Below are 27,942 nucleotides of genomic sequence, written 5' to 3'. Positions count from 1 at the left end.
AGCGACTACGCACCCCGCATCGGACGCGGTGAGCGTCGAGCAGCGCAGCGTTCGGCGCGACAACGAAATGTGCGCCTGAGCAAGCGCCGCACGCCTGAGCCGACGCCGACGACACCGGCTTTTCTGCGACACGAGCTCCTTAACGCTGTCGCGTTAAAATAAAGGCTAGTATGCTTCGCATCCTGGGCTTAACCTTAGCTAAGCCACAGCCAGTTTTTAGGAACTCACTATACTTGCGATGTCAATTATATAGACACTCCAGGCACATTTCTGCCGTCAGCGACGCCGTGAGGTTCCGTATGAAGTGCAAGGCCGATAACATCGTCGCCGCGAGTAGTATGCTGCATGTGCCAGTGAAAGCGTGCGAGATTGAGCCAGCAATCGCCGCTCAATCTCGCGCACGCAAGGGAGGAAAGGCGCGCGCCGTCTTCTGCCGCGCGCATGGCTCCGGGCGGCAGTGCTCGCGCGCCCGGTTCGCTGCGTCTTGAAAGCCATCTGCGACGGGGCCCACCGTGCGCTGTTTTCGCGGCTTAGTTCGCGTCGATGCGAGGCAGCACGAAGATCAATTCGCTCGCTGCTGCTGCCGCGCTTCCTCACTCTAGCGTTTTCACGGCGTTTCCGCGGTCATCCAGTGAGATGTGTTCACGTTTGCTTATGCGTGTGACGTCGTGCTTGCTAATCTAGTTAGTATGCCCATATTCACAAGTTTACACGGCCGATAAAACTACTATCCTTACTTTGTATAGATGTCCACTAATTCGCTATCAAAACTGATGCTTCGCCTTTCGGGCGAAACTGCGACTTTTTTTTTTTTTTAGCTAAACATTTTTCACCACTGTACGTTTTCATGTTGAATTTATTGCAATTTATAATTTGCTTCCCACCTTTTGCGTTCTTTTACAGTGTTTACATTTACTACAAGCCACCATGTATGTGTGCCAGTGCAGCTCGCTGCCAAATTGCACCTTAGGCAGCCAGCTTCGTTATGGTGCAGTTTATGCAGCTTTTTCCCGCTGCCCACTCTCCTTTTGAGATGAATAAATTGATTGATATAAACACAAACTTCAGGGAGAATATATTTTTTATTCACTGGTCCAGATTTAACATAATGGCAGCCCTGTGGGGCAGGAAAACCGTATTCTAACATCAACCTTAAGGCAATTCCTTGTGGCAGTGACATAGTCTGCAGGTATCCACAATCCGATGGCTGCACGGTTTCATGAAATAATGACATGAGGCATCCTCCCAAAATGGTTGCATTCTTAATGAGATGTGGGAACACCGAAAAAAATAAAGTTTTTTTGTGCCTGCTGGTTGTTTTGTAGTGTCTTTTGACATGGTCAGCAAGAGCTAAGAATGCACAGAGTCAAGTCACTTCCGTTTGGGAAGATGATGCATATCACAGCAGACATATTCTCATCATCATCATCATCATCAGCCTGGTTACGCCCACTGCAGGGCAAAGGCCTCTCCCATATGTCTCCAACAACCCCGGTCATGTACTAATTGTGGCCATGTCGTCCCTGCAAACTTCTTAATCTCATCTGCCCACCTAACTTTCTGCCGCCCCCTGCTACGCTTCCCTTCCCTTGGAATCCAGTCCGTAACCCTTAATGACCATCGGTTATCTTCCCTCCTCATTACATGTCCTGCCCATGCCAATTTCTTTTTCTTGATCTCAACTACGATGTCATTAACTTGCATTTCTTCCCTCACCCAATCTGCTCTTTTCTTATCCCTTAACGTTACACCCATCATTCTTCTTTCCATAGCTCGTTGCATCGTCCTCAATTTAAGTAGAACCCTTTTCGCAAGCCTCCATGTTTCTGCCCCGTAGGTGAGTACTGGTAAGATGCAGCTATGATACACTTTTTTCTTGAGGGCTAATGGCAACCTGCTGTTCATGATCAGACATATTTTAACATAATATTAATCATAAAAACAATGAAAACATAAATAACTTTTGAATAATGAATTAAATATTGAGCTATTCCATTCATTGCTCCAATCGAAGACTAGTAAATATTTGCAAATCTGAATATCTTTCAAAAGCTTTGAATACATTAAATCATCAACTGAGCATGATCAAACATAAAGCTGAAACAAATATTCAGTCATAGCAGGCATAAAGGAGAAGAAATTACGTAGTAGAGCATTCTGCACTGCTTGGGAAACCAGACTTCCCTGGCTGAATAGTGATTAACATTTTGTTCCCCTATGGCATTCGGCAGTAGACACAGCTTCATGCTATTTATGGAAGCACATTATCTTTAGGTTAACACTCATATGCAGAGATGTATCTTGACTTCAGGCTCATGCTTGACTTGATCGAAATACCTGTTGTCAACACAGCAAAAGAAACACAATGAGCGTCATAGACACATTCACGCCAGGCACCACTTAGATCAAGCATGGGGTTCAAGTTAAAGTGCATTTCAGAATACGGGAGCAAATTTCAATACTTCTTTTTACATCACTTTAACTATGTAACCAACTGCTGTGACAATACATACTATGCAAAACCTGCACGTGTGCTTCTCCACACAGCTTCTTTGATGCAACCAAGATGGTAGACAGACTACAATGGTAACTGTAGTTCAACATGCCAGTCAGGGACATCATTCCCAACACCATTCGTTTTCTGCACTGTTCAAGGTTTCAAAATGTGTCTCAGCCTTACAATGCTACTAGCAGAAACACGGCCATCTTTGTTAGGGAATGTTAGCTATGCGGTAAAGTCTGCTTACGCACTTTTGCATATTGTTTAGTCCAACTTTAGAAGTGCTTGCTTACTTTATTTTTTCATTTTCCATCACTGTAAACCAAGTGCCTTCTTGATTTAGTCTCAAGAATATATGTAGGTGCTAACAATCTCTGAAGACTGCATTTTCTAACTTTAGCTGACAATACATGGCCACATTTCAAGGTTCTCATATTTTCCAAATTTAGGGGGGAGGGGTTAAACACATGGGAGAAATCACACAACAAACTCATCTCTATAATTCCTCAACTCATCTCTATAATTCCTCCTTGTCAGGCATTATTAACACATTTAAATTAAACCACATTGACGAAAACAACAAACAGAGATGTGCTTCGTGACCCCTTCCTTACTTTTTTCTCAGCACTTTTTTACAAAGGAAAAAAGTACAAAAATAAGTACACATGAGCTTGCTCCACAGGATGTGGTGGGATGCTTTTCTTTGTCTTATAAACCCATACATTGGGAGCATTTCTATGTCCCTCCTAGACCTGTCGGGCCTTTTATCCAAGTCTGTCTTCATCCTGCTTTACTGGTTCCCAATATAGGCTCTTGCAACAAAATACAATACCAATTAGATGAAGCAGCCACCTTTTGTTGAACGTAACATAACTCGGTAAGCGCCCTCTCAATGTCATGGCTAGTTTGCAATGCAGAGTAATGTCAGCACTGGTTAATTCACTTTTTCACTTCCTAACCCATTACTGCTGTTTACCTGTATGCCACATGCAGGTAATGTGATGCAATGCGCTATTGTCCTATTAACATAAACACAGCTTATAAAAAAAAACAAGCTTGTGTTCACTCAACACTGGTAGTTGCTCAATATATTTTTACATGTGCCAATTTTCGCTCGAGTGTTAAGCAAGAATGAGGTATGCACCATATTCATTATTTATACAATATATCTCGACCGTTTGCTCACAAAAGGTGGGCAGCATTCATTAGTTTTGTAATACGTGCATTTATTATCCATTGTGAAAGGACAAAATTGGGGGAGAAAATTGGTATAATCCAATTCTTATAAATTTTGTTCAGGGTGCAAAAATCGGGAATTATAGAGTTTTATCCAAATGCAAAGGGTCAAGGGAATTCTGAGGTGTCCTCTTATACAAACAATTTGAATATTTGGTACTAATGTATTACTTGTGCTTTTAATAAAGCATGCTTCATTATGGGTGGTATAACGACAGAAACTTGCAAACGTTGTGAATACTGGAATGTGAACACACTTATAAATGCTCAGAAAGATTAGTCAAAACAACTTGAAATATATTCTATATTTGGTTCTATTTCCTTATGGCTCTATTTTGATTCATATTCAATACCATCCAATAAATCACTGTTCGCACAGCCCTATTAGTCATGCACAACACTCGGGAGACAGAAAAACCATAGCATTAAGCACTGTTATTGTTTTACAACATTTAGTAATCAGACAAAAACGCTGCAATATGTACTACAAGCAATAGTCCTACAAGTGGCATTATTGTGCTCTTCTACAAGTTGATGGAGCAAAAGTCTTATTCTGATTATAAAAGCATCCAGATGCTCCTGTTCCAAGTGGCACTGCTGCAAGTAACCAAGTCAACATAAAAGCTAGCATGTTGAATAAGCACAGTAGCTTCCACAACTATTTTGGCTACACAGATGTGTCCATACTGACCCCACCTTAAGGCAAACAAATCAACATCCTGTTGCTCTTCGAAACATCCAACATCAAAGAGAGCTTTGAAAGCCCATTTGTCAATTAGGAGCACAGCTTACCCATGCAAGATAGCGATACTATTGTTCCATGGTCTGCCAGAATGCGATTTTTTCAGATCCCCAGAACTGCAAGATCTTTGATGTCACCTAAATCACAAAGAACAAATGATGGGTACTTTGAGACTCAAGGTAAACCTAGCCAGCTGTTTATAATGTAATCCGTGCACGAACATTAGAAACACACCTGATGGCTTCGCATTAAGCTGCTTCAACAGTGTTATCTTATCGGTGATGAGATCGCAATGGCAGGAGAGCGTGCTTGTGCTTCTTGCCATTTCACGGAACAGTGAAGATGTGGTTTAGGTCAAACCCACCTTTATGAAGGTACTTTTTGAGGAATGTGTGTTTGGCAGAAATCTTACACTTTCTTGTCCGATGTGCTCACAATACCCAGGGCTTTTCAACATCAAGCCCTGTGCAATCCGTTTTCTTATCATACTTCACACCTTTAGTGATTTTCTTCTAGCAGCAAGCAAGCATTCTTTACAAGCTGCTTCTCACGAGAAATTGCTACATTCTTTCGTCAAGCATGTCCAGTCACTGTGACATTTTATGTCAATCTTTTAACACACTTGTGCCTGTGCATCTGTGAGCCACCTTACTGTTGGGTCGAAGCTGTGATGAGCATTTTTATATTTCCGGTCGTCGAGCAGAACCTTTATTTTTTACCTTGCATATTTTGCGTTGTGCAAGCTTTCGTGCATGTTTGCAGCGCACGCAGGATTCACCTTTTGAACCAGCAATTATAAGGCATTTCTCTGCAAAATACATCTCTCTGTACGACGTGCACTTGGACGAGGTTGGCTTCACACCACAGCCGTTGCATAAGGACACCGCGTCGATATCTTTGATAAATTCTTCTGCTTCGCACCGCGTTGTGAGAACTTCCTTAAAACTTTCCCTGCCCCTCAAGTAAACAGTAGCCGTGACAGCAGCTTGATCAGGCGAGGCTGCTCCAAATACAACCATCCTCTCTATAAACAGATGCGAAAAAATATTTTCTTGCATTTGGCAACAGCCGTAGGCTAGGCTGCCTTCTGACAGACAAGGCACCTTCGTCCATGTTTTTGGAATCTGAATGTCATTGAACGGGTGTCCTTTCCGACAGTTCGGAGACGTGCACCCGTTTCCGCTCGGTTTTTCACAAGTGGTGTCCGCCTCTCCTTCTCTGGAACCGAGGTGCTCCTCGTGCTCACTTTCCGCGGATCTCGCTGATTCACCCGAAAAGGAGACGTCGTCGCGGCTCTCCGACTCTTCGTCGAGGGTGAAGCACGATTCGGCTGTCTTGGCTTCTCCGTCCCGCTCGCCCGGACCATGCGCTGCCTCTTGCTCACAAAAGCTTATCGCCTTCCTCCGGAATGGCTTTTTGGGAACGGGGTGGGCAGAGTAATCCTCGAACACGGTGGGAACGGCATTCGGCTTCAGGCGGGGTATGTCCCTGGCGATCTCGTTTACCACGCCGTCGACGACTATCTTGAAGGTGCGCTCGATACAACTGTCTTCGAAGTGCCTTTCACACACCACAGCTGCCGGTGTCAGCCTCTTGTCCGCTCTCCTTATTCTCGTCTCCCACTCCGAAAGACGCGCGGGGTCGCGTGGGGCGCTGAACATTGAGATACGCTTTGTGCTGGGTCGGTATCCGGTCGTACACAACGGCACGAAACATGACCTTTGCTTGTACATGCGTCTTGGTCTTGGCTTTGACATTGTCGAACGCCTCTTGTATGGTGAAGTACGCTCCCTAACGTCGCCGGTCGAACTGGACGTCACGAAGATGCACAAAAAGCGCGCACAAATAAATAAAAACCAGGCACAAGCCCTCCGGACCACAAAAATTTCTACACTACGCTACGACTACGACTACACCCTCTGTTGGCTACGATGAGATCTCAGAATCCAGCCACCAGCCGGTCCTAAACCACACCACAAACTGCAGCTGAAGTGAAGAATCGAAAGTAAACGCTGGTAAATGATAAACATAAATATATAACATAATGACATTTAGTTTTGTCAGTGTCAAACTATAAAGTTAAAGTGTTCATAAAGTATTTGGTTTCGTTTTCGCTTTTCAAATGGGGCTGTACATTTAATGTAATTAAGGACGCAAATATTAAATAAGAAGTTATAGCTCAAGTACGCTTTTCTTCCCTGTTTGTCTTGCTTACAAACAAATTATGTCAGTTTTTGATATTGAAAACTAATTATAACTTCACTACTACTTCATACATGGCGCTTGCATCTTTTGCGATATCTCTTGGCTTTCTCTATGCTGTTGAACTGGTTCACTGGTTGTACTCTGTCCGTTTACTAGCTTTTCCGCGGCGCCAACGTTGTGGTTGCGTCCGTTGCGTTTCGCACGCGTTCCTTTCTTTACGCAGCGTGCGCCTTAAGAAACCTGTCTTGTCGGTCACGTTTACCGTGAAGGGTCGAAGTCGAGTGGAATTTGTGTGCTCTGCTAATCATGTCGGCGGCAGCCAACACCGGGGAGAAGGAAAAGAAGCGGAAAGAGAGCATCGTCGACCTCTCCAAGTACCTGGACAAAGCCATTCGCGTCAAGTTCCAGGGCGGTCGCGAAGCCACCGGCATCCTCAAGGGCTACGACCCGCTGTTGAACTTGGTCATCGACAATGCCACGGAGTTTCTGCGAGACCCCGACGACCCGTACAAGCTCACCGACGACACGCGGACGCTTGGACTCGTTGTGTGTCGCGGCACGGCGGTGGTTGTGATCTGTCCGGTGGACGGCATGGAATCCATTCCCAATCCGTTTGTGCAACACGAAGGCTGAGGCTTGCAGTCAGAGTTGGTCATACATAAGTTGTTTTCTCATTGGATGCGAGTGATGTGAATGCCTTATTACATTTGTTTCTGCGTGCGCGCGTGTGTGAATAAATGATCGCACACTTACTTTTTTGGTCAAAATCCCGCCGTGTCACGTCGGTGCTGTTTACTGCGAGGTCACGACGATCTCGAGCGTATATTCAAACGGGTACGTAGTCTCTACGAAATACACTTATAAAGTGTTGTAATGCTTGAGCGCTTAATATGCATTTAACGTGCCAACAGAGCACTTAACTGTCAAGTACCATCAACATAAATTGAAACGCGAGCCTGATCAGGACATCTGCTACGCGAAATTACGTGACGTGTGACGCCTCATTGCTCTGTAGCCGCGTTTAAAGCATGTAGTAGTCCAATTGAACTTGTAGCAACGTCTGTGCTTGTTTCAGAATTGTTCATGTTTGAATTTGTGCCGATTGTACATGCAGGTTACTTTTAGCACACTATCATTCATAGAAGTAACTGGTGTACCGAAAGAGTGCGGCTACCTTGCAATGGACAAACTTTTAATGCTGGTACTGTCTCAAGTCACGCGAGTCTCCTCGCGTCACCAGCCACATGTTGCATTGCGATCGCACATCATGCATCCGAATGTCACCTCACAACAAGCACCTTGTAGTTTTTATTTTGCATAAAATATAAATAAACACACCACTCCATAGCAAGCAGCTTCTCAAGAGAGTCCATGAGACAGTGACACAAAAACAATACATTTGGACAAAACTTGTAGTGGGCCCTGCAGAAAAAAAAATGAACCACGGCAGGACGGCAGCTCCAGACGGTTTCCTTTCTTCACATTCTCAACAAGAAGGGCCCAACACAAGACAAAGCACTGCCGTGTGCCCAAAAACAAAACCGCAAAATCCTTGGGAAGCAGTACTTATTCTTTTGCAAGAAGTAGCATTGCCGTTCTACAAACATGCAACTTGCACATCATTCAAGCCTTGGGGAGAAACGAGTTGCACAAACTTAAAAAGATGCGGGGGTTGGAAACGGGAAGGCACAGTCAGTAGTTAGGCACTTTTAATAATTCCACTACACGCACAGCACACATTCACGCTGTCATTCTGGTTGGCATCGGTCAAATTCATTTTGGTACTAGGCTAGCAGAGCTGATCAGAGCAGCCATGGCTGTAACAGGTCAAGGGAAGAACCATACTGAGAAGGAACCATGGGAACACAGTAGCACAGATCATTGACAAGATGACACCACTGGAAAATATGTTAGTCTCTAAATTCTGGCTCGCATGATCAAACGTAAGTGGATTGCCAAGTACAGGGAGTGCCAAGCACTTAACGAAAGCTATTAATTGCTTCAATTGAACAGAAAGAATTGCATCGCCCTATGTGTTAAACACATAATACATTTTGCACACATTGTTTTTAAACAGTTCATTAGAGACAAATGAGTAGGGTAACCTATGAAAAACTGGTTACAATATTAACCAGTAGGGCAGCACTTTTTTTTACAGCACTAAAATCAACAAAATGTGCTTGTGAACAGAGCTAAAAACAAATGTAAAACAACTGCACACAAAATGCACGTTTTCCATAAACTCAACTAGCACAGCTAAGCTATTGCTAGTGCAAATGCATACAAAGAAGTAAACGGGCAAAAACTACTGTACAATCTTATGTAGCACGAAAGCTGCCACCATGTAATGCCGGTAAGTCACTAGAGAAATTATTACTAGGGGGGTGGTGTATAATCTACCGCCCATTTCAGATATGCAGGCAGTACCGGATAGTCCCCACAATAAAAAAAACAGGAAGTACCTAACCAAAAGTGCAAACACAAACACTCATTTTCAAACACATGAACTTGCATATAAAACTGGACAACGACATTAAAACATGCTACCTATGTAAATATATAAAACAGAATATTTCAACTATATTAGCACAATTAGCACGCACACTCTTAAATACCACTTTGGCATTGGCCTTGGGCCCCCCACCTCTTCCCTCGATTGGAATGCACTCAATTCCACATTGTGGAACGACTAAACAGAACGATGCTTTTCTATCAACGTGCTCTATGCTGCTGACATGCACACTTTTTTTTCTTCAGGTCATGTGTTCTCTGTTGGAATAAAATGGAGTCAGAGAGGAGGGTGCACTCCGACATCCATGCTTGAAAATACTGCACAGCTAGAACTGCCTTACTGACACGTTCGTCTCGCCACGAACTCCTCGAATGCCTGAAATAAAAACGTCACCACACAATAAGCCATAGCCATTTTCCCTAGATTTCTTGCAGGAGTCAAACACATGACACCATTTAAGTACCAACCCACCATGCATTTCACAAGTCTTTTGACACAAAGCAGACGCATATGATACAGCCTATTAACAGCAACAGCAGTGGGCGGTGTAACATGCGAAAAAAAGATGTGCCTGAGTTGCTTAGCCGGCTGGCCAGCTGGTTGACACAACGTTGAAACTCCTTTTTGAGAAATGTTGGCCCTGTGGACGTCTTGCTGCTTGTGGCAATATTCGGATGCAACAGCAAAAACGCTGTGCTCAGCTGCTGCACGAGTGAAAAATAGCTGCTTAAAATGTAGCATGAAATTCGGCTTCACGGATTAAAACGAAAACCGCTTGCTTCAAAGTGGCCAGCACGCAATGATTTCTGCACAGTACAAACTGTCGAGGACTCGCTCGATGACAAGATTAAGAGTACCGGAGCAAGGTGCTTCCTGTTTCAGAGTGAAACTGGTCACACATCTTCAAGGGACTTACCATGATCACTGGCTGGACAAGGATTAGAAGAACAAAATTTTTTTTTTTTCTTGCACTCTTTCAACGAGGTTCACAGAAGGGCATAAAAGAGGTGCCAACAGGTCTGTTTTGCCCAGTATGCGCTCACACGCTAATGTTAATGTGAACGTCAATCCTAGCGTAGTTCACTTTTCATCAACTGACACGTGCCTTCAGGATGACAGGGGGAGGAGCACCAAGCTTCACCAGACAACGCTGGTACGAAGAGGAAGTTGTCAACTTCATCTTCCTTGTCACAAGCGCTCTTGAGTTGCTCTTTAGCTTGTCACGAGCACTCTTGACCACACTTGGGACAGAAGATGTCACCACTGTCCCGATGGAAAATGTAGTTGGCAGCCATGACTGCATCTCTTTTGAGTGCTCCATAGTGGCCATGTCTGCTGCTTCTGTTCAGTATAAAATTCATGTCAGTTGCCCATTGTCTTGATAGTAGCTGCTCATTACGGCCAGACACTTTTGGAAGGAGCAGTGCCTCTAAGTCCTGCTTTATCACCAGCTGCCATGGTAAAGAAAACCACAGATGTGGTCTTCATAACAGCCAGTCAACAGCCCTGGCCAGTCGTCTGCAAGATGTGTCTGGAAGAACCAGAACTGTATTCGCAGCAGCTGGTCAACTGCCATGGCGCCAGCTGTTGTCAAAAACGAGTCCAGAAGCAGGAGTGTCGATCAGCCCTGCTGTGATCCGTCAAGGCAGTAATCACGGCGCAGCCACATGCCTGGCCAATCACTGCGTCGACCCTGCAGCTTGACTCGCCTGTCGGCCGTGCTGCAGCTTCTTGCATTCAGTAGTCCCTACGCTGGTGACTGCCGCCATAGCCGAAGAATGGCAGCGAAGAGTGGTGGGGACTGCCTCTCTGCTGTTGCTGCTGCTGCGCCGAACCGCTCTGCTGCGAGGGGCCTCGGCGTGGCGTGCCCGTGTGCCTACGCATGTGCGATCGCTCCCGGTCCATCTCCATGTCCTCGAGCCTCTGCGTCAGCGCCAGCTTCTGGTGGATTGCCATGCGCAGCAGTGAGTTGAGGGTCTTGCGCTCGTCCTCGGCAGCTGCGAGCTGCCGCTGGAGGTCGTCGAGCTGAGCCACATATTCTTCACACCGTGCCGCAAACATTGCACGCAACGAGGCGAACGTCGCGGCGTCCTCTTTGAGCGATTTGAGCTCGTGCCGGAGCTTCGTCATGGTCTCACTGACAACCGCTTTCTCCGTTTCGTACTTGGACTTGAGGTTGGTGAGGGCCACCTCGGCGGTCCGCTTGTTGGCCTTGAGCACGGCACGGAGGGTCGCAATTTGTTCCCGCTTCGTCGACAGGAGCGACTTGAGCTTGATGACCTGCTCCTGGAGTTCTTCCTCCTCAGCGGTGCCGGCCATACCGTCACCGATAGGGGGTGCGCGACTGCGTCCCATCTCCATGGTTGTTTCCACAGCAACACGTAGATGCCGCACCTGGTCGCGAAGTGTTTCGCTGAGCGTTGCACACTGCGATGGGTCAACAGCATTCTCGCGGAGCAGAGCCTGGCGGAAGAGTTCGGTTTTGAGCTTCTCAATCGGAGAGCTGTCGGATGGCGCCTTCTCTGAAGAGGGTGTGTCCTCAGTGGCCACTGCACGAAAAATGAAATGGCACAACAGGTGACAAGCTTGTCATTTTCATACTTTTGACAGCTAAACTTAATAGACAGCGTGAATACAGAAACAGCTATGTTCAGAGTCTCTTCCCTTTCTTAGGCAAATAAATATGCAAAAGGTAGTGCACAATGCGATAATGCACCTAGTCAAAATTATGAAGAAAACACATAGCACGGGCAAAAAAAGTCTAAATTACCCAAAAAAGCAGACTTCTACAACAGCCATTCAATCCACCTTGTGGTGACCTGCCGCAAGTGCTCTTCCATAGAGAGCCAAAGGCAGTTCCGTTAGTCTTCACAGAACCGTTTATGGCGCTAGTGGGAAAGAGCCATATAGACATTCGGTGGTTGACTATGGGCCGCTAATTTTGTAAATTTAGGCATTCGGATAAATCTGTCCACCAATGACCGACACTACATTTTTGCATGGTGCATAGGATTGTTAATAACAAATATCTGAAGTAAAATGCATATCTTTCCTAATAGCAGCAACGTGAGGACAGGCAGCATTGTAAGGCGACGCTTAAAAAATCAGCAATGACTGACTGTTCGCTTCAGACAGTTTTTATTGCCCATGTGCCCATTGCAAGTTGACCACAGTCCCGTCCACAGGGCAGTCGCCTTCTGCAGCCGTTCTTTAGGAGAACCCAGAACCTGTAGTTCTAGTGACAAAAAGAGAAACTGGGGTCACTGACCAAGTTACCATTTGATTTTTCCGAATCCATGCAGGTTCCTTGTTCACAATGTACCGGACAAAGCGTCGTAGTCAGTTTACATGCAGGCTGCATCTTGGTAACACCTCTGTACGTACTTCTGTGGTACACATAGTACTAAAGAGTTGATGCACTATATGACACTGTGAACATGAGTTATCATATAATTTTGAGTTGGTCAGTGACCTCAACTTTTGTCACATGCTACTGACCAGGCAAGCTTTCATTGAAATCTTGATTATGCACCTATTGTGCTACCAGTGTCTGGGCAGCTGACCATCACATATGTGCAACTAAATGCTTCAAATATAAATTTAGGTCTCAAACAAAAGAAGCAAGCAGGCCTCGTGAAGAACGCCTCTGGAAGGTGTGGGTGTTAGCATGTCCAACTGCCGAAAGCAAAGAAACGATGTGTATTTCGATGTTGACAGATCTGCACAGACTGCCGCACTCTTAGCCTATTTGATTGCGCCTGTTTGCCATTTGGAAACTGATGTCTGCAGACACCCAGTTCCTTGTAGCCTGGTCACAGCGCAATTCGGGATGGCACTGGATTTGTCAACAGGATTTTACGTTTAACTTGAACTCTGTAGACACATACTGTAAAATGCAGTAAACAGATGACTGCCCTAGACCTTGGCTGCCACTGGCTGCCCTTAGCATCGCCTTTTCACAAGATGTTCAGCAGCCACCCATTCTCTAAGGGTTTCTTCAGAAAGAAGCTCAGCAGCTCATAAAAGAAAAATTCCGAATCCTGCAAACTAATTTGCTGAATGGCACATAACAGTGGCACATAACAGTAATGTAGGTCTGATGACTTGGCCTCTTACCCCCAAAACTGAACGAGGGTTATGTCATTATTATCCAGCAATTAGCCACGTGGAATAGCGAATGACACGGAATCGAATTGAATTAAGGGAGCCATGTTTTATTCACTGACTTAGCTGCTTTAAATGTCCCAGGCAACTTCACTCTTTGCACTGCTTATTTAGACACAAAGCAATCACGGGGCAGAGTAAGGAAAAGCCAAGGCGGTTGCGTGGACCAACTTTACACTCTATGCTGCTTACCTGAAAGTTCTATGGTAGTTAGTACTCATGTAATGGCCGCCCTCGTATAAAGCCCGCACCCCCACTTTGGTATGTGAAAATTTTGAAAAAAAAATGTTTCGCGAAGCATCACGCACATATCTTCTTGCTGGTTAATTACCATAAGGTGCTACAAGATGGCACGAGCCCGGTTCCAAAATATAGTAGGTTGGCAACTGTAAATGTGTTCATAGACGGCCGCCAGTGGTTGCATTCACTTGCATAGCAGTCAGAGCACAGTTCGAGGCTTCAGTGAGTAATCATAAAGCTTGCCTCGTGTATAGCCTGCACCTAGTAAAAATTTTTAAAAACTTGTGGGCCTTGCACGAGCAAAATTCGGTACACCCTTTAGCAGGCAACTAGAGGCCTCATACAGTCGAATCTCAATGATACGAATCTCAGGACGACGAAAAATTTCATATTACCAGAAATTCGTACAACTCAAAGACGTTTAAGGAAATAGGAAAATTAAGGAGCAGCAGTGAAATGACTGACTTGCTCAAAATTTCTCATTCTAATAAATTTTTTTGCACAATCCTAATATCTTCCTTAATCTCGTGGTGAAATATTTGGGAGGGATACACAGCAGAATTTGAGAAAATTGCACTTTTTTAGCATGCTGTCTTCAAAATTGGGAAGAAAATCAGGCTTCCGAAGGTGTAATCGCACCACCGATCATACAAGTGCGGCTTTCCATTGACGCAGCGCCGTCATCTTGGTATCGCTGTCAACACAAAAGATTGGAGATTCAAATAGCCGCAGCACTGTGTTTCTCCATGCAGAAATGAAAGCAGCAAAAGCAAACGTGAAAATGGAAAAGTACCATCACAATTCCTTACTGCAGTCACGTGGCATGCTAAGCGCTCCAACTGGTTGACGTAAGTTTCAATCAGTTGCGCGAGTGCACTTGTTCTGAGGCCAATATTTCTAGGTGTGCATGGTTATCCCAATTTTCACTGCTGCGTCCTAGATGCTGCCTGATGGTGATAAAGACATGATTTATGCAAGATAAGAGAATCTATTTACTTTTCCTTGCAGTAGCGAAGCTACTTCGCGTCTTGCAATCTGATGGGCGGCAAGGCAGCGAAGTTTCGAATTTTCATCGAGCACCGAAGGCGACCGAACGCATGGCATGGGCTTGGAATACTACAGAGATAAAGTTAGCCATCGAATCAAAATGCTGGCGATTTTGCCGACGCGGCAAGACTGTGTCGCTTGTGGTTGCTGGCTCCTGAAAAATTTGCTAAGTGTTTGAATATTGCCACCAAGTTGCATAATACTGCACAATCCAAAAGCTTTTTTTTTTTTTTTTTTCGTGGGGCAGGGGTTGGAGTTAATGTGGAGGGACATAGGCCACCCTGGCAATGGGAATGCGACCGGCTCATTATTGCGGCCGCTCTGCCGCCCTGACAACAGCCAGCACGTGGCACTACTTAAATTTAACGTGTCGGGTTTTACGTGCCAAAACCACCATATGATTACGAGGTGTGCTGTAGTGGGGGCTCCCGAATAATTTGTACCTCCTGGAGTTCCTTAACAAGCACCTAAATCTAAGTGCAAGAGTGTTTTCATGTTTTCCCCGGCCCCCCCTTTCGAAATGCAGCCGCCATGGCTGATCAGGTCAGCCCCAGCGCACTACCGGCATGCTGGGGCTGGCCAGGTATCGCGCAGCAGCTCGATTATTCAAGCCATCCCTCATGGAGCAACCAGTTCGCAACATTCGAAATTTAGCACGTTGTAAGCTAATGGACTCGGGCTGGGGCAGTTGAAAAATTCAGGCGTGATCGTATCGCCGAGATTCCGCTGTACGAGCAAATGTGGTACATTGTTCGGCAGTCAACTCACCTGGAGTTTCTCCTTCCTCAGCAGGCCGAGAACCCTTTGCATGATCTAGTACAACACGACTCGGAGTCTCGCCGTTCACAGTGCAGACGTGGTGATACAGTTGCGCTAGGTCTTCAGAAACTGCCAGAAGCTCCTCCTGAGGGGCAAATAGAGTAGAAGGCACATAGAGTACAATACCTTCTCGCCAAAACTCCAAGAGCAGCACTACAATTTCGCAGCGCTACAGCAAAATTTTTGGCAAGCTGCACGATGCTTCGTTGTACTCCTAGGGTACACTCCCTGACCAGCAATGAAGTACGGTTTATCTTCATTAATTCAACCTTGATCGGACCAACAGAACTGATCAAACTATCCAGTGAGTTGAACTAAAGTTTGCTGAAAAAAAAACACATTCTAGCACAAAACTGCTTTGTTTTGCATTATCATACCTGCCAACCTGTGAACATTACCATACCTGCCATAAAAATTTTTTTAAATCTCGATTCCTATACGTGATGATTCGCCAGTGGTTCACTTCTCGCGTTTCTCTGGCGTGTCATGAACCACTTGCTAGTCACCAGGGAGCTGTGCTCTTTGGAACATCCTCAAGCTGCCTCGACTTGACGTGCCACGACACGTCAAATCAAAAACGAATTTTTCCTCGGCTTTCATTTCTAGCAAAAACTTTCCTTGCGCACTGCATAAATACCCTCCACAGTCGCACAGGAGGAATAACTGCCGTGACCCAGCCGTCACCCAAGCCGCAGTGAACGTGTTCAAAATTTGCACTGCGGACACAAAACTGAAAAGAGGGGCGGTTGGTCTGTACCAGCAATGAAGAGGTCATGACAAGCAATTCCAAGCACATTACCTCTTTCCGTACTGCACCCATTGGGCATCATTAGCCTGCGAACAACAGTTTGAAATGCCGCTTTTGAGACCTTCCATGCCACTCACGGCCACACTGCAGTATCGGACATGAAGGAGAACTATATTTTTGTTTTTTAAGCACTTCACTTTTCCCCTAGAGGCGCTGATTTTTGAACACGCTCCGAAGTTTCAGAATCGTCAAAATAGAAAGAGAAAATGCCCACTTCTGGGAGCGGCGAATGCACTTCGAAAGATCGCAGCGCAATTTCACTGCGTTTGCAGCTGATTTTATTGATGGATCGAGCAGCAGCGAGTCTGAGGATGCTGCCTTTTCGTCGGACTTTGACTAAAAGTGATGACAACGCAAGCCAGCCCGGAACATTGGCAGCCGCTGCCTGGCACGCCAGGCTATAGTACTTGCACTTAAATTTTTGTAGTCGGATGCCTGCTCAATAAAAATTTTGATTTTTTTTCATTCAGAGATGGTGCCTATTAGATTACAATACATTTTGTATATCACAATTCTTCTTACGTATCTTTTTTTAGTAGGTACAAGCTTGTGTTAGCAAACTTTGTTCAATTTTATGCCATAATCTTGATTTTGGCAATTTATATCTTTTTTATGACATAGATCTCATTAATAAAACATTTATGCATGAAAAGTACCTTCATTCCGCTTTTTGTTTATGCATTACATAAAATATTGAGTGCAATAGTTCCTTCAGAAGAAGAAATATGGCGTAACCTACAAAAAACAACTTTTTCCCCATGGTAGGGAAAGGGTTAGGTGGAATGATTTCAGATTCGTTACAACATGCTCAAGCCGCGACATCACAAATTAAAAGAAACTTAAAAACTAATGCTTCTAATAGATATTATTCAGTTCATGCCTGTGTGTCGGTCTGTAACAACTTCTTCAATAGACAGTGCACTTCACTTAAATTGGGGCTTTTCTCGTAATGATAAAAACTTACCTGTGCAGCACCAAGCCTGTTGCGTGTCTCATCGGTGAACTCGCTGACGACACTCAAGTCCTCCTTGATTTCTGCCATGATTTGTTCATAGTCGTGAACCTGCGCAAGACATAGACCGCAAAGCATGCCTCATTCAGTAAGGTAGTCCAATAACAGAGATCCCCATCACATAAGGGCAAGCAGGGCCCGAATTCATGAAGCTGTATGCCGAAAGAATATGTTCGTCATCCACCCGACAGTACCACAATGACAATGCTACAGAGTGAACCCACACAGCTTTCTCAGAAAGAAAGCTTAGCAGCTGAAGAAAAATTCGCAGTGGTTCAGGATCGAACCAGGGACCAATGCCATTGCGGAACATTCCCTCCCGTTTGAGTTAACCAGGGGCAGTATCAGCGAACGATCACTTTCAGGGACATGATCCCTTTCACGATCTTTGGCATGACTCAGGCTATAGATTTATTGGTGTAATATACAACCAATAGCGTTCATAGCACTGTGCCAAGCTTACTGTCAGCTGTGTACTACTTTGAAGTGTCTGGTACCAAGTGTGAAAGTTCGTGAAAGTGATTATATCTCAAAAGTGAGCACCCGAGAATACTGCCCCAGGAGGCTACAAGATTACAGATATAGCAAAGCTGAATTGACAACTTGAAGCCCAAGACCACTGAATATGGCAAATCAGTTCTGCATAATCTGCAAAGTGTGGGAAATTTCGGGAAAGGAACAATCGTCGTCCATCTGACAGTAGCATTAAGCTAAATCAGAAATTCATCCTGGTCATGAGGCCGGGTGCACTGGTCCTGGGTTTGTTCCCTGGATCAGGATGAATTGTTACTCAATAGCAAAGCTTTCTTTCTGAGAAATCCATGTCCGAGAGAGAGGGAACAAAAAAAAATCTGAGAGGTCAACTAGACTTTGTCCAGTTTGCTGCCTTTCAAGTGGGGAGCAGAGATAGAGAAGCCAAAAGTTTAGGATTGAACCCTAAACATTAAAACAAACCGGAGTGCATCTATGGTCCGGTAATCAAGTCTGTCACCTACAAATAGTGCAGAAGAGCTCACGCTGCTTGCTGAGCTGATGAGCGGTGAGGCAAGGCTCACAAGGCCATTTGCTTAGCTACAAGGCAAACCAATATGAGTTTTCTTTGTAGGTTGGTGCTACAGACAAATTTTCTCTTTCATGAAACTTCGTCCACTTTGCAGATTTCAACAGAATTGATTTGCGAGTGCTGCTAGCACGCCAGAACAGTTCGTACGAGTACCGACCAGCCACCTCTGCTCAGTATTGTCCCTTTAAAGGGACACTGAACCACGTTTTATCGAAGTGGAGAAACGCATTTCAAGTGAAAATAGGCTCTTTCAGAGATACTTTGCTGCAAATAGTACTTCACTGCGTTCAGCAGAAGCGGAGTTACTGGCAATCAAACACAGCCTCCGTGGTGCTTCTACTCCTTATTCAATGCCTTGCACTGCGAAGGCTATGGTGGAGTCAGTCATGTCCTCATCGCGCCGCTTTCTAAATGTCACCTTGGCATGCAGTTCAATTCAAATTTCATTTTGGATGTTGATGTAGACGCCATGATTTCCGATTTTGGTGCCTACAGCATGCTAAACGTAAGCCAAACGCCGTTGTCCTCAGCACGCTTAGCTAGTGGACTTGTAGCGGCCCCTCGCAGCGGCCGCAGTATCTACGCTACATATCAGACTGCAGCTATCAATAGCAGCCGCGTATGGGCATCCGCTCTATTACGAAATAAAGCATGCAGAATAGAATGAGTAGGCCTCTCTTGAAAAGAGAGCGTCTGCGTGAAAAGTGACTTCGCACTCCCCTTGTGAGCTCCTCACACCATGTACGACAGCAAAGCTTTGCTGAGATGTTCACAGCAGCGTATGCTACCCATGGTATGTTATTTTACCAAGCCCAAGGGTTGGTTCAGGGCCCCTTTAAAGGGAAACTGGCGAGGCTTCTGACAAAAGAGAGAATATCTTTGGGAGAACATGATAGTAGATGACTGGTACAGTATCCTCTAGCCAGTGATTAAGCTTGCACCAGCATGTCAGAAGAAAATGTGCACAGTGCAGTTAATACGGCAAAGCATACGCAAAATAATGCAACAAGGCATATTAAGAGTGGAAAGGAGCCACTGTCACGGATCATCGTACGTGCTCCTTAATTATACACGCGCCGTCCCCAATCAAAGTACGAGTGCTGACACATCTTATATTGTATAGCAACCCTCCAGAGTTGTTTCTGACATTGCTGTGGTAATTTGCAGCCTTCTTTGTTTTCTTGGCTGTTACATCTTCTTGCACAGTTACTTGAAAAATGTATCAACGAGGTTCTGCTGTACTAAGCTTTGATAAACTGAAGCATTTGAAATGATTCGAGAATAGCAAAGTAATTGCACCAGATAAAGTGCGGTGTCTGCAATATCTTCGGTAGGTTTCAGGCAGTGACAAAGAGAAGTCTAGGTTTTCCAAAGAGTGTGAGAACTCCCTGATACGGCTTCATTGTCTCTGATTTATGAGTTGCTCGAATTCGGATACATCTGCAAAACTTTGTCTGGAATTACGGCAGACAACACGTCTGTTGATTTATTCTTGATGACGCTGGCAGATAATGCACCCAGACCTGGTATTGCACCCACCACGAAATTACGCTTCTGTGCTAAATTTGAGCACGAAAAAAAAAAAAGAGAGAGAGACAGTAGTTTAGCTTGGTCAAGTGCAAGCACACCTAACTTGGTTTAGCACACCTAATTATCCCAATTAGGCAACATTCCTTAAAGCTAATTTTTAACTTCATTAATGTGTATCAGCCTGGCCCCTGCCCTAATCAGTGGCACAAATCAATGGCATCAAAATGACACGAGCTGATGACTAACCTTGTTCTTCAGGTTGGCAATCTCATCTCTGAGCTTGCCACCCATGACCGTATCTGCTTCGCCATCGGCACTCTCAGCCATGCCATCCAGCTCGGCCTGAAGCTGGGCAATCTGCTGGAGGGACTTGCGGTAGCGCTGTTCGTGCTTGTCGAGGAGTTTCTGCAGCTTGGTCACGTCGTCCATGTCCTAGAAAGGCAACGAAGTTAGAAAACAATGCTTGCAAAAAACATATGTGCCAGGGATAAATTTCTGAGCACTCTCCTTCCTCCTCAAGCAGGCAAACGTCAAGCCTAGCAACACTCACAACATATTGAAACCTGTGATTTCATGCCGACGTGCCAGGACCGGGATTTATACATGAAATTTGTAAACAGCACAGAGTTGTAATGCACATTTCCTTTCATACTTCAGAATGCCCTTTATCGCTATCTGACCAGTTTTGCATGGTAAAAAAGACATAGAAAGCAATGACAATTTTTTCTGAGAGCAGTGACAATTTGTTCCCACCTGGAAAAAAGTTAATTTACTGTATCCAAACTGCAGTGGACCAGGCACCAGTCATTGTCGCTATCAGAGGCCTAAATTATCACTCACTATCAATGGTTCAGAACATCTCATCTTCAATGTCATCCATGGCACTTGAGATAACGACATATCCTAAATGCCTCACAGACCATGGCAGCCTAGCGAACTTAGAGTGGGCGCAAGGCCACTACAGTAGCATGTGGATTGCATTATAAAAATTTTAAAGCCAATGACAATAGCTTGTAACTACTGCAGTTTCGGCTAAATGCTTGAATATAACGCTTATTAATTTTTTAAAGCGCAGCTCTTATCTGCCTGTTCTTGCATTTAGCGTTTAGCATACAAGCACAGTGAAGGATGAAAGAGCGAACGTGGAGTGTAGTGGGGGATGAAAAACGGTGATAGCAAAGAGAGCGCAAGGAGGCAAAGCGGAGGAGGAAGGCATGGTGAAAGCATGAGAAGAAAAGCGTAGTGCCACGCAAGAAGACCACTATGAGATGGTGGCAGAGTAGCACACCGTTGTCTGCTCACCAATGACGTGCGGCGAGCACGCCCACCGATACCATATATGGAAACAAAGCGCTGCATAAGCAGAGGTTTGTCTGCAGCAGCTGCTGTGAATCGCGCCCACACATCACCCACGCACTGTCTCTCGCGATCTCCCGATTACTGAGGCAGTAGTGCCACACTTTGCTCTGTTTTCAACGTGCCGCATGAGACAGATTGTCCACACCGGTCACTAAATCGCGAAATGAAAACACACATAGAGCTACACCGAAATATCGCATTAGGAAGTATTGTACTCGTCGGTGAATTATTTTTAGCAAATTTTTCAGGAATAATAATGTGCACATTGTACTCAAATAAATATGGTATTAAACTCAGTTCCACAAAAATATTAAAACGAGTTTTTAAAGGATAATTTGGCACTGAAAAGATTTCGTGTTCTTCTTTAGTGTCCCTTTAATGCCAACTGCAACAAAATTTATATTTTGGCTAAATTGGTTATTGCACCATATTTATTCCATTAAAGGTGCAACAGGGAGTCCCAAGAAAAAGGAAAACATATGTTGCACACTAAGGCAATAGAGTAGCTGAGGCATTATTCATACTCAGAAGGGATCACTCGAGATACTGAATTACTAACAGAGCCAAATATGCAAAATGACAACATTGAAATAGGAGGGAAGGGAGCTTAACTCATGGAGTGCTGATTATATGTGAATTTCGCCTTTCGGTGCGGCTTCATGGCAGTGCGCGTTTCGCCTTAAAATGTGGCTTCACAGCATAGCAGCATGCGCTGCCGTAAAGCCACACCATAGAGCGAAATTCGCGCTGCCGTGAAGCCACACCTAAAGGCAAAATTCACATATAAGGCAGGGAGTGAGTTTGAGGCTAAAGATTTTGGGAATGAAACCGTGCCTTATATTCTAACAATAATGATAAATGATCGGTATATACTAATGAAGCAATCGTGGCAAAGCTGCAGGGCTAGTAACTGTCTAAGTCTTCAGAGCACAGCTCCTGGGCGCCCCTTTCTGCGGTCAGCGCCCTTCGGCGTAACTGAGCAAATGAGCTCAGTTACGATCAGAGTGAACGCAGAGTGCAGCAGTGAATGAAAGATGGCGATAGTGAAAAGAGCGCAAGGAGGAGGAGGGTATGGAGAAAGTGTGGGAAGAAAAGCGTTGTGCTGCACTATACGGGCTCTGCAGCGTTGATGGCTACGAGATGGCGCCAGAGTAGCACACGTTGGCCATTCACCAATGACTCCACCAATACTATATATGGAAACAAAGCACTGCATGAGCGAAAGTCTGTCTGCGGCAGCTGCTGTGAATCGCGTCCACGCGTCACCCACGCGCTGCCTCTAGAGATCTCTCAACCAGCGAGGCAGTCGCGCCACACTTCGCTCCGTTTGCAATGTGCTGAACGAAGCAGATTTTCCGTGCCATCGCGAAGTGAAAACACATATAGAGCTGTGCTCAAATTTTGCATTAGGGAGTATCATAATCGTCGCTGAATTTTTTATTAACAGCCTTTGACTAGCAACCAAGCAGACAGGTGCACCTAGTGGTTAACAGATATTTTTGACCCGAATCCCAGCACCGTGTCTTCCGAGACTTTTCAGAGCACCATGAGTAGTCACTGATAGCACTTTACCTTGAAGGTCATGCCAAGATGCTGCGTCACGCATCTGTTCTGGTAAGAAACAGCGGAGTTCTTTCTTCTGTTTTGGAATAACAAACACCTACTTCTGCGAGTCTTTCATACGCATTCACTTGCATTTCAAAAGTAAAATTTTGCGCAGATGCTGCTTTACATGTGCCCAATCTGAAATTAGGCTTTTTGCTGGGGAAATTCTGAACATTTTGTTCCAATTGGCTTTTAGGACCCAAAGGCCTGACGACCTGTTGCAATACTGGACAATAACTTCATCACGTGATTCCTCCTCCTTCAATGCTTGCTCTCTGGTTCTCGACATCAAATTCTATTCCGCAATATGCGTCCGTCAAAGATGCGATCTGAACTCACATTCTCAGCGCCGTCGGTGCCCACTTCCTCGCCATGCAAAGCAATGAGGGCCCGGATCGGTTCGACCAGCCTCGCCAGAACAAGCCTCTGGTCTCCACCAGGTATTGAGCGCAGCTTCTCCAGCTGCTGTTGGGCATCCTCCAGGCATCCCGACAGGTGGCCTTTCTCCGTCTCGAGCTGCATCGAGCAAACAACATGCACAGCTCGTATCTTCGCACTCATATCAAGCATTTTTCAGACACAAACCTTTGCCACAAGTTTAAAGTGTTCTCAAAACTACAGTCAAAGGGCTCTCGAGTTCCTCGCAAAGATTTATGGGGCGCCCATGGGGAGGTCTATCGAGATGCACCACTAGCACGTGCTATCAACTAGCAAAAGGATGAGTGAAACATGTGCCTGCTCTACCTCGTTTTCTCATCTCCGTTGATGACTGCACAGTATTATTCTTTCATGTTGCAAAACACAAGTAGTAGCTTTACATGCTCCCATTGATGAGCCTCCTGTGTTTCTGAGCCTTTGCTGTGTCACCATTCGAGTGCGTCTTCAAAACACTTTCAGCTGCTTTGTAACCGGGTTATGAACTTTCTGCATCAAGTATAAATAGCATTACATAAATACACACAAAAATAAAATACAGGAACTACCGTATTTACTCGATTCTAACGCACCCTCGATTGTAGCGCGTAGCCATTTTCCTTGACCAAAAAAAAAGGAGAAAAAATAACGCCTTCGATTGTAACGCGCATTTGTTTGCTGTGACCTAAAAAAAGAAGAAGCCCTTTACAGTATCACGCACCTCATTCTTTCATACAAAAATACAACTTTCTCTCATTTGGAAAAAACAAAAGATTTACTCCCAATGCACTAAAGTCGCAGTTTTCCCCTAAGGCAAAGCATCGATTACGATAGCAAATTAGTAGACAGCTATACAAAAAGTAAGGATAGTAGTTTTATCGGCCTTATAAACTTTTAAATATTCGCTTACTAACTAAGTTAACAAGCATGGTGTCACGCGCTCACAAGCAAACATGAACACGTCTCACTCAATCACCATGGAAACTCTTTAAACGCTGGAGTGAGGAAGTGCAGTAGCAGGAGCGAGGGCATTGACCTTTGTGCAGCTTCTCGCTTCGACGCGAACTAAGCGATGAGAACACAGCACGCTGCACCTAGATGCGTAGAATCTTGTCTCTGCCACAGATTGCTTTCCAGATAGGGGCCGCGCGGCCGCGCCGTACGTAGCAGCCACTGGTGCAGACGGCCTCTCCTATTTGCGCCAGTCCCGCGCGCAAGCTTCGGGAACTACAACCACCCGTGATGCGGCCCGGCCCGATCGCAACATCGTGATGAACTCGGCATGTCTTTGCAGTTGGTACTTCCATGCTGATAGAGCAAACGTGGAAAACGGGCAACAGACGGCACACTAACTTTAGCCAAAGTAAGCATTGCCTAAGCACACATACTACAGCACATGGAGAAAGCTACGGCAGCTAGGCTCAAAGTGCATATGAGGCAGCCATTTTGAAATTTCGATGGCGATATGGTAACGCAGATTTAGGATCGTACTTGATTCTAACGCGCAAGAAATTTTTGGACCCGTTTTATCAAGAAAAAAGCGGGCGTTAGATTCAAGTAAATACGGTAGTTGATTTATACGTCCCCACCATCACCTCAACAGAATGTCCAGCTTCACCGTGGTTTAACAACACGTTAAAACAACTAAAAAACAAGAAGACTATTTGGTTCAACAAAGCAATCTAACACTTTCCGCATGGAGTAGGTATTGCATCATGGAAAAAGAATTTGATTCTCTTGCCACCAAAACTAAACATTTGTTCCCATGATCCACATTACTAGCAATACTACAAAACAATACTAAGCAATTCTGGCAAGTTATCAATCCTAAACTCTGTCCACCTATATCACTCTGCGATGACCTCAATTTCCCCGTAAGAAACGAGGACGTCTTTGAAATACTGAACTCTACCTTCTCTTCAGTGTTTGCTGAGAAGCCCCAATCTCCCAGATTATCCCCACATTGACCACCATGAAGCGAACGGCATAATAAAAATAATCAAGTGTCTGAAACTAACATTGTCAGCTGGAATCGACTGCATCTATGCAACGATCCTAAAAAATACAAAATACATTTCCAGTGCACGTTTTCAAACAATACCTCATGACCGGCATTGTACCTGATGACTGGAAGGTTGGCAAAATAATTCCTATGCACAAAAACGGCACCAAATCATAGGAAAAAAAGCTACTGTCGTATATCAATTACAAGCGTCCCTTCAAAAATAATGGAGCACATAATTTATTTGCACATCATGAAATTTTTATTATCTATAAATCTTTTTCTCCCCTGCCAACACGAATTCCTGAACGATCACTCGTGCCCTACGCAATTAGCCTTGTTCCTTAACTATATCAGCTCGAGCCTAGACATTACAGTACACGCTGACACACTCTTTTTAGATATTGAGAAAGCTTTTGACAAAGTTGCTCACCAACGCCTTCTATTTAAACTCTCCCATTTAAACCTTAACCCCCTTGTCCTAATCTGGGTGTGCGACTTCCTTGCTAATTGTCAACAGTTTGTGCGGGCTAACAACTGTGCGCCTCGCAACACACCGGTTGCCTCAGACATGCCCCAGGACACGGTTCTGGGTCCCTTACTTTTCCCAACTTATATAAATAACCTTCCCAATAATATATCTTCTAAAACTTGTGTATTCACCAACAACTGTGTTATTTAACAGAGCATCAATAACAACCTTGACTATATCAAACTGCAAAATATCTGCATAATGTCAAAAAAATGATGTGACATGCGGTTGACGTTCCTCAACACAAAGAAAACTGCAGTTTCAGCCTCCATAATTGGGCAGGCATAGAAAAAAATGCAGGAGGCTGTGGATATGCCCACATGTAAATAGCATGAGGCTCCACAGTGCAAAAGTAGGGCAAATGGCACAGCCTTCCCGCAGCAGCACCGTGCAAGTAGGTGCATGTCAGCACCTTCTGCAGGGCGTCTGCAAGATTTCGTTGCAGTGACAACTGCTGCAACAACAGCACAAGTGCACGTGCAAACACACCCTAGGAGATGGCCAACAAGTGAGAATAAATTGCTTATGTAAGACAAGCAAATACACACACGCACGTGCCCACACTGTCAAAGAAAGAACACGGAGCAATCGCTGTCTTCTTACGACAGAGCTATAAAGTGACAATGAAGAGAATTCAGGACCAGTTTTAAGGCTCATTTGCACCGACGACTTGTGGAGGTCACACAACCACTTGCGACTGGCGACCAAAAAGCGACTGGAGGCGAATGATGCTCACATCGGCAAGTGCGACCAGCCTGTCATCTGCTCACAAGTGCACCACCGCATAAGATAAGTATCAGTGCATACAGTCGTCCTGTTCCCGCACATCTGAGTGGTTTCAGCAGTTTTGCGACTGAAAAATCGAGCAGCCAGCACCCAACCTCAGACGGTCACCATTTGAGAAAAGTGAACGTTTGCGACTGGTCACGGTCGTGACCGTTGTCAGTTGCCGGCGCAAATGAGCCTTTACACTCATGTAGTATTCTTTCAAAACTGTTTTCTCATTAATCTGGGGATAATAGGCTGCTTTTCAGAAGAGAAAATTAGTGTCAAAGTTCCACATGTTGAATTTCATGCGAAAACTACAGCACCGGTACATCAGTGTGACATCACAGATTTCAAAGTATTTCTTCATATTTTGACCACTGAAAGGTTTTTGAACTTTTTAAGTTCAGTGCTTGGTTTTTAGAGCACTATGTAGGCTACCTTTATTCATACAAAATTATCCAGGCTCGAGGAGGCGCCGTCAAAATCCGTGAAATCATGGCTAGCTGGGAATTTCAAGGCGGTATCGCCACTTTTATTTTCTGGCTTTCGAAGCTTTTTCTTGCCACAAGAGTGGCTTCTGTGGTGTTGTAGAAAGAATAGTTCCTTAATATAACCCAAACAATATCTTTCTCTTCATTGTCCCCTCTAAAGTCTCTTCAGTGTTACCATGTTCCAAGAGGTATCTAACCAACAGGCGAACCACTGGAGTTTCACTAACCTGTTCAAGCTGCTTCTCGAGCTTCCTGATCTCGGTAAGATGCAGTTCGCTGAAGAGGTCGCCCACCGTAGATGGCCGACAGGTTGTGGACCCTTCTCCTTCTGCTCGCACAAAATTAAAAGAAAGAAACGCGTAACATTAAAAAAGGAATTAACTGCTCACACTACGTCGATCTAAGTGTGACCCGAACTGTACTAGCACACCAGCATCTACAAGTGCCAAGTTAAAAATTATCTTTAAAAAAATGTGCACCCCACCACAACATTGGGGAGGTTTAGGAATAGCATACCTAAGTGGCTTTAAAGCACCCAAATGCCCAAACTCCTTTGTTACGCCTTTTTCGTTCACTTGGGCTCGATTGGCCTTCCTTGTGTGTGCCTGGCCAGCAGCATCCCTTAACTTTGGGGATCCGGAATAGGAGGAGACCCAGAGGTAGCATCGCCAAACTTTGGGTCCCCTATTTCTAAAACTTCACAATAGTGTGAACAGTGCTAACACTAAAAGACATTAAAGGACCCTTAAATGCGCCTAGATATTTAGAGAGAATAAACACTATGTACAGTGCACTCTGCCCTGATCATGTAGGCCAAATTAACTCCTTACCTCAAGGTGCACTATATATATGATACATATAGTACAACTGCCTTAAGGATCAAAATGAAAAAA

General features: G+C 44.9%; 3 protein-coding genes across 3 annotated transcripts in view; 1 reads left to right on the top strand and 2 right to left on the bottom strand.

Annotated features, from left to right (window-relative positions):
• Positions 1-1,063: 1,063 nt before the first annotated feature.
• LOC135912344 (uncharacterized) lies at positions 1,064-6,416 on the bottom strand. Its single transcript, XM_065444768.2, has 3 exons — positions 4,713-6,416; positions 4,529-4,615; positions 1,064-2,337 (listed from the first exon to the last, which is right to left on the bottom strand). Exon 1 carries the CDS (start codon positions 6,233-6,235, stop codon positions 5,159-5,161), a length of 1,077 nt encoding a protein of 358 aa, XP_065300840.2. The 5' UTR covers positions 6,236-6,416; the 3' UTR covers positions 1,064-2,337; positions 4,529-4,615; positions 4,713-5,158.
• Positions 6,417-6,792: 376 nt separating this feature from the next.
• Positions 6,793-7,450, top strand: LSm7 (U6 snRNA-associated Sm-like protein LSm7). Its single transcript, XM_065444770.2, has one exon. It carries the CDS (start codon positions 6,990-6,992, stop codon positions 7,314-7,316), a length of 327 nt encoding a protein of 108 aa, XP_065300842.1. The 5' UTR covers positions 6,793-6,989; the 3' UTR covers positions 7,317-7,450.
• A 513-nt stretch (positions 7,451-7,963) lies between these two features.
• BicD (protein bicaudal D) overlaps positions 7,964-27,942 on the bottom strand; it is a 44,423-nt gene continuing 24,444 nt past the window's right edge. The window contains exons 6-11 of the mRNA XM_065444767.2: positions 27,277-27,377; positions 23,182-23,358; positions 20,125-20,310; positions 17,238-17,336; positions 15,415-15,550; positions 7,964-11,744 (exon numbers count right to left, since the gene is read on the bottom strand). Coding sequence (XP_065300839.2) covers positions 10,933-11,744; positions 15,415-15,550; positions 17,238-17,336; positions 20,125-20,310; positions 23,182-23,358; positions 27,277-27,377 — 1,511 coding nt within the window. The 3' untranslated portion in view covers positions 7,964-10,932. The remainder of the gene's footprint in view (positions 11,745-15,414; positions 15,551-17,237; positions 17,337-20,124; positions 20,311-23,181; positions 23,359-27,276; positions 27,378-27,942) is intronic.

This window comes from Dermacentor albipictus, chromosome 6 (assembly GCF_038994185.2).
Source record: "Dermacentor albipictus isolate Rhodes 1998 colony chromosome 6, USDA_Dalb.pri_finalv2, whole genome shotgun sequence".
Taxonomy (NCBI): domain Eukaryota; kingdom Metazoa; phylum Arthropoda; class Arachnida; order Ixodida; family Ixodidae; genus Dermacentor; species Dermacentor albipictus.
Note: the sequence above shows the minus strand (reverse complement) of the source record. Positions and strands in the feature narration are given on the sequence as shown.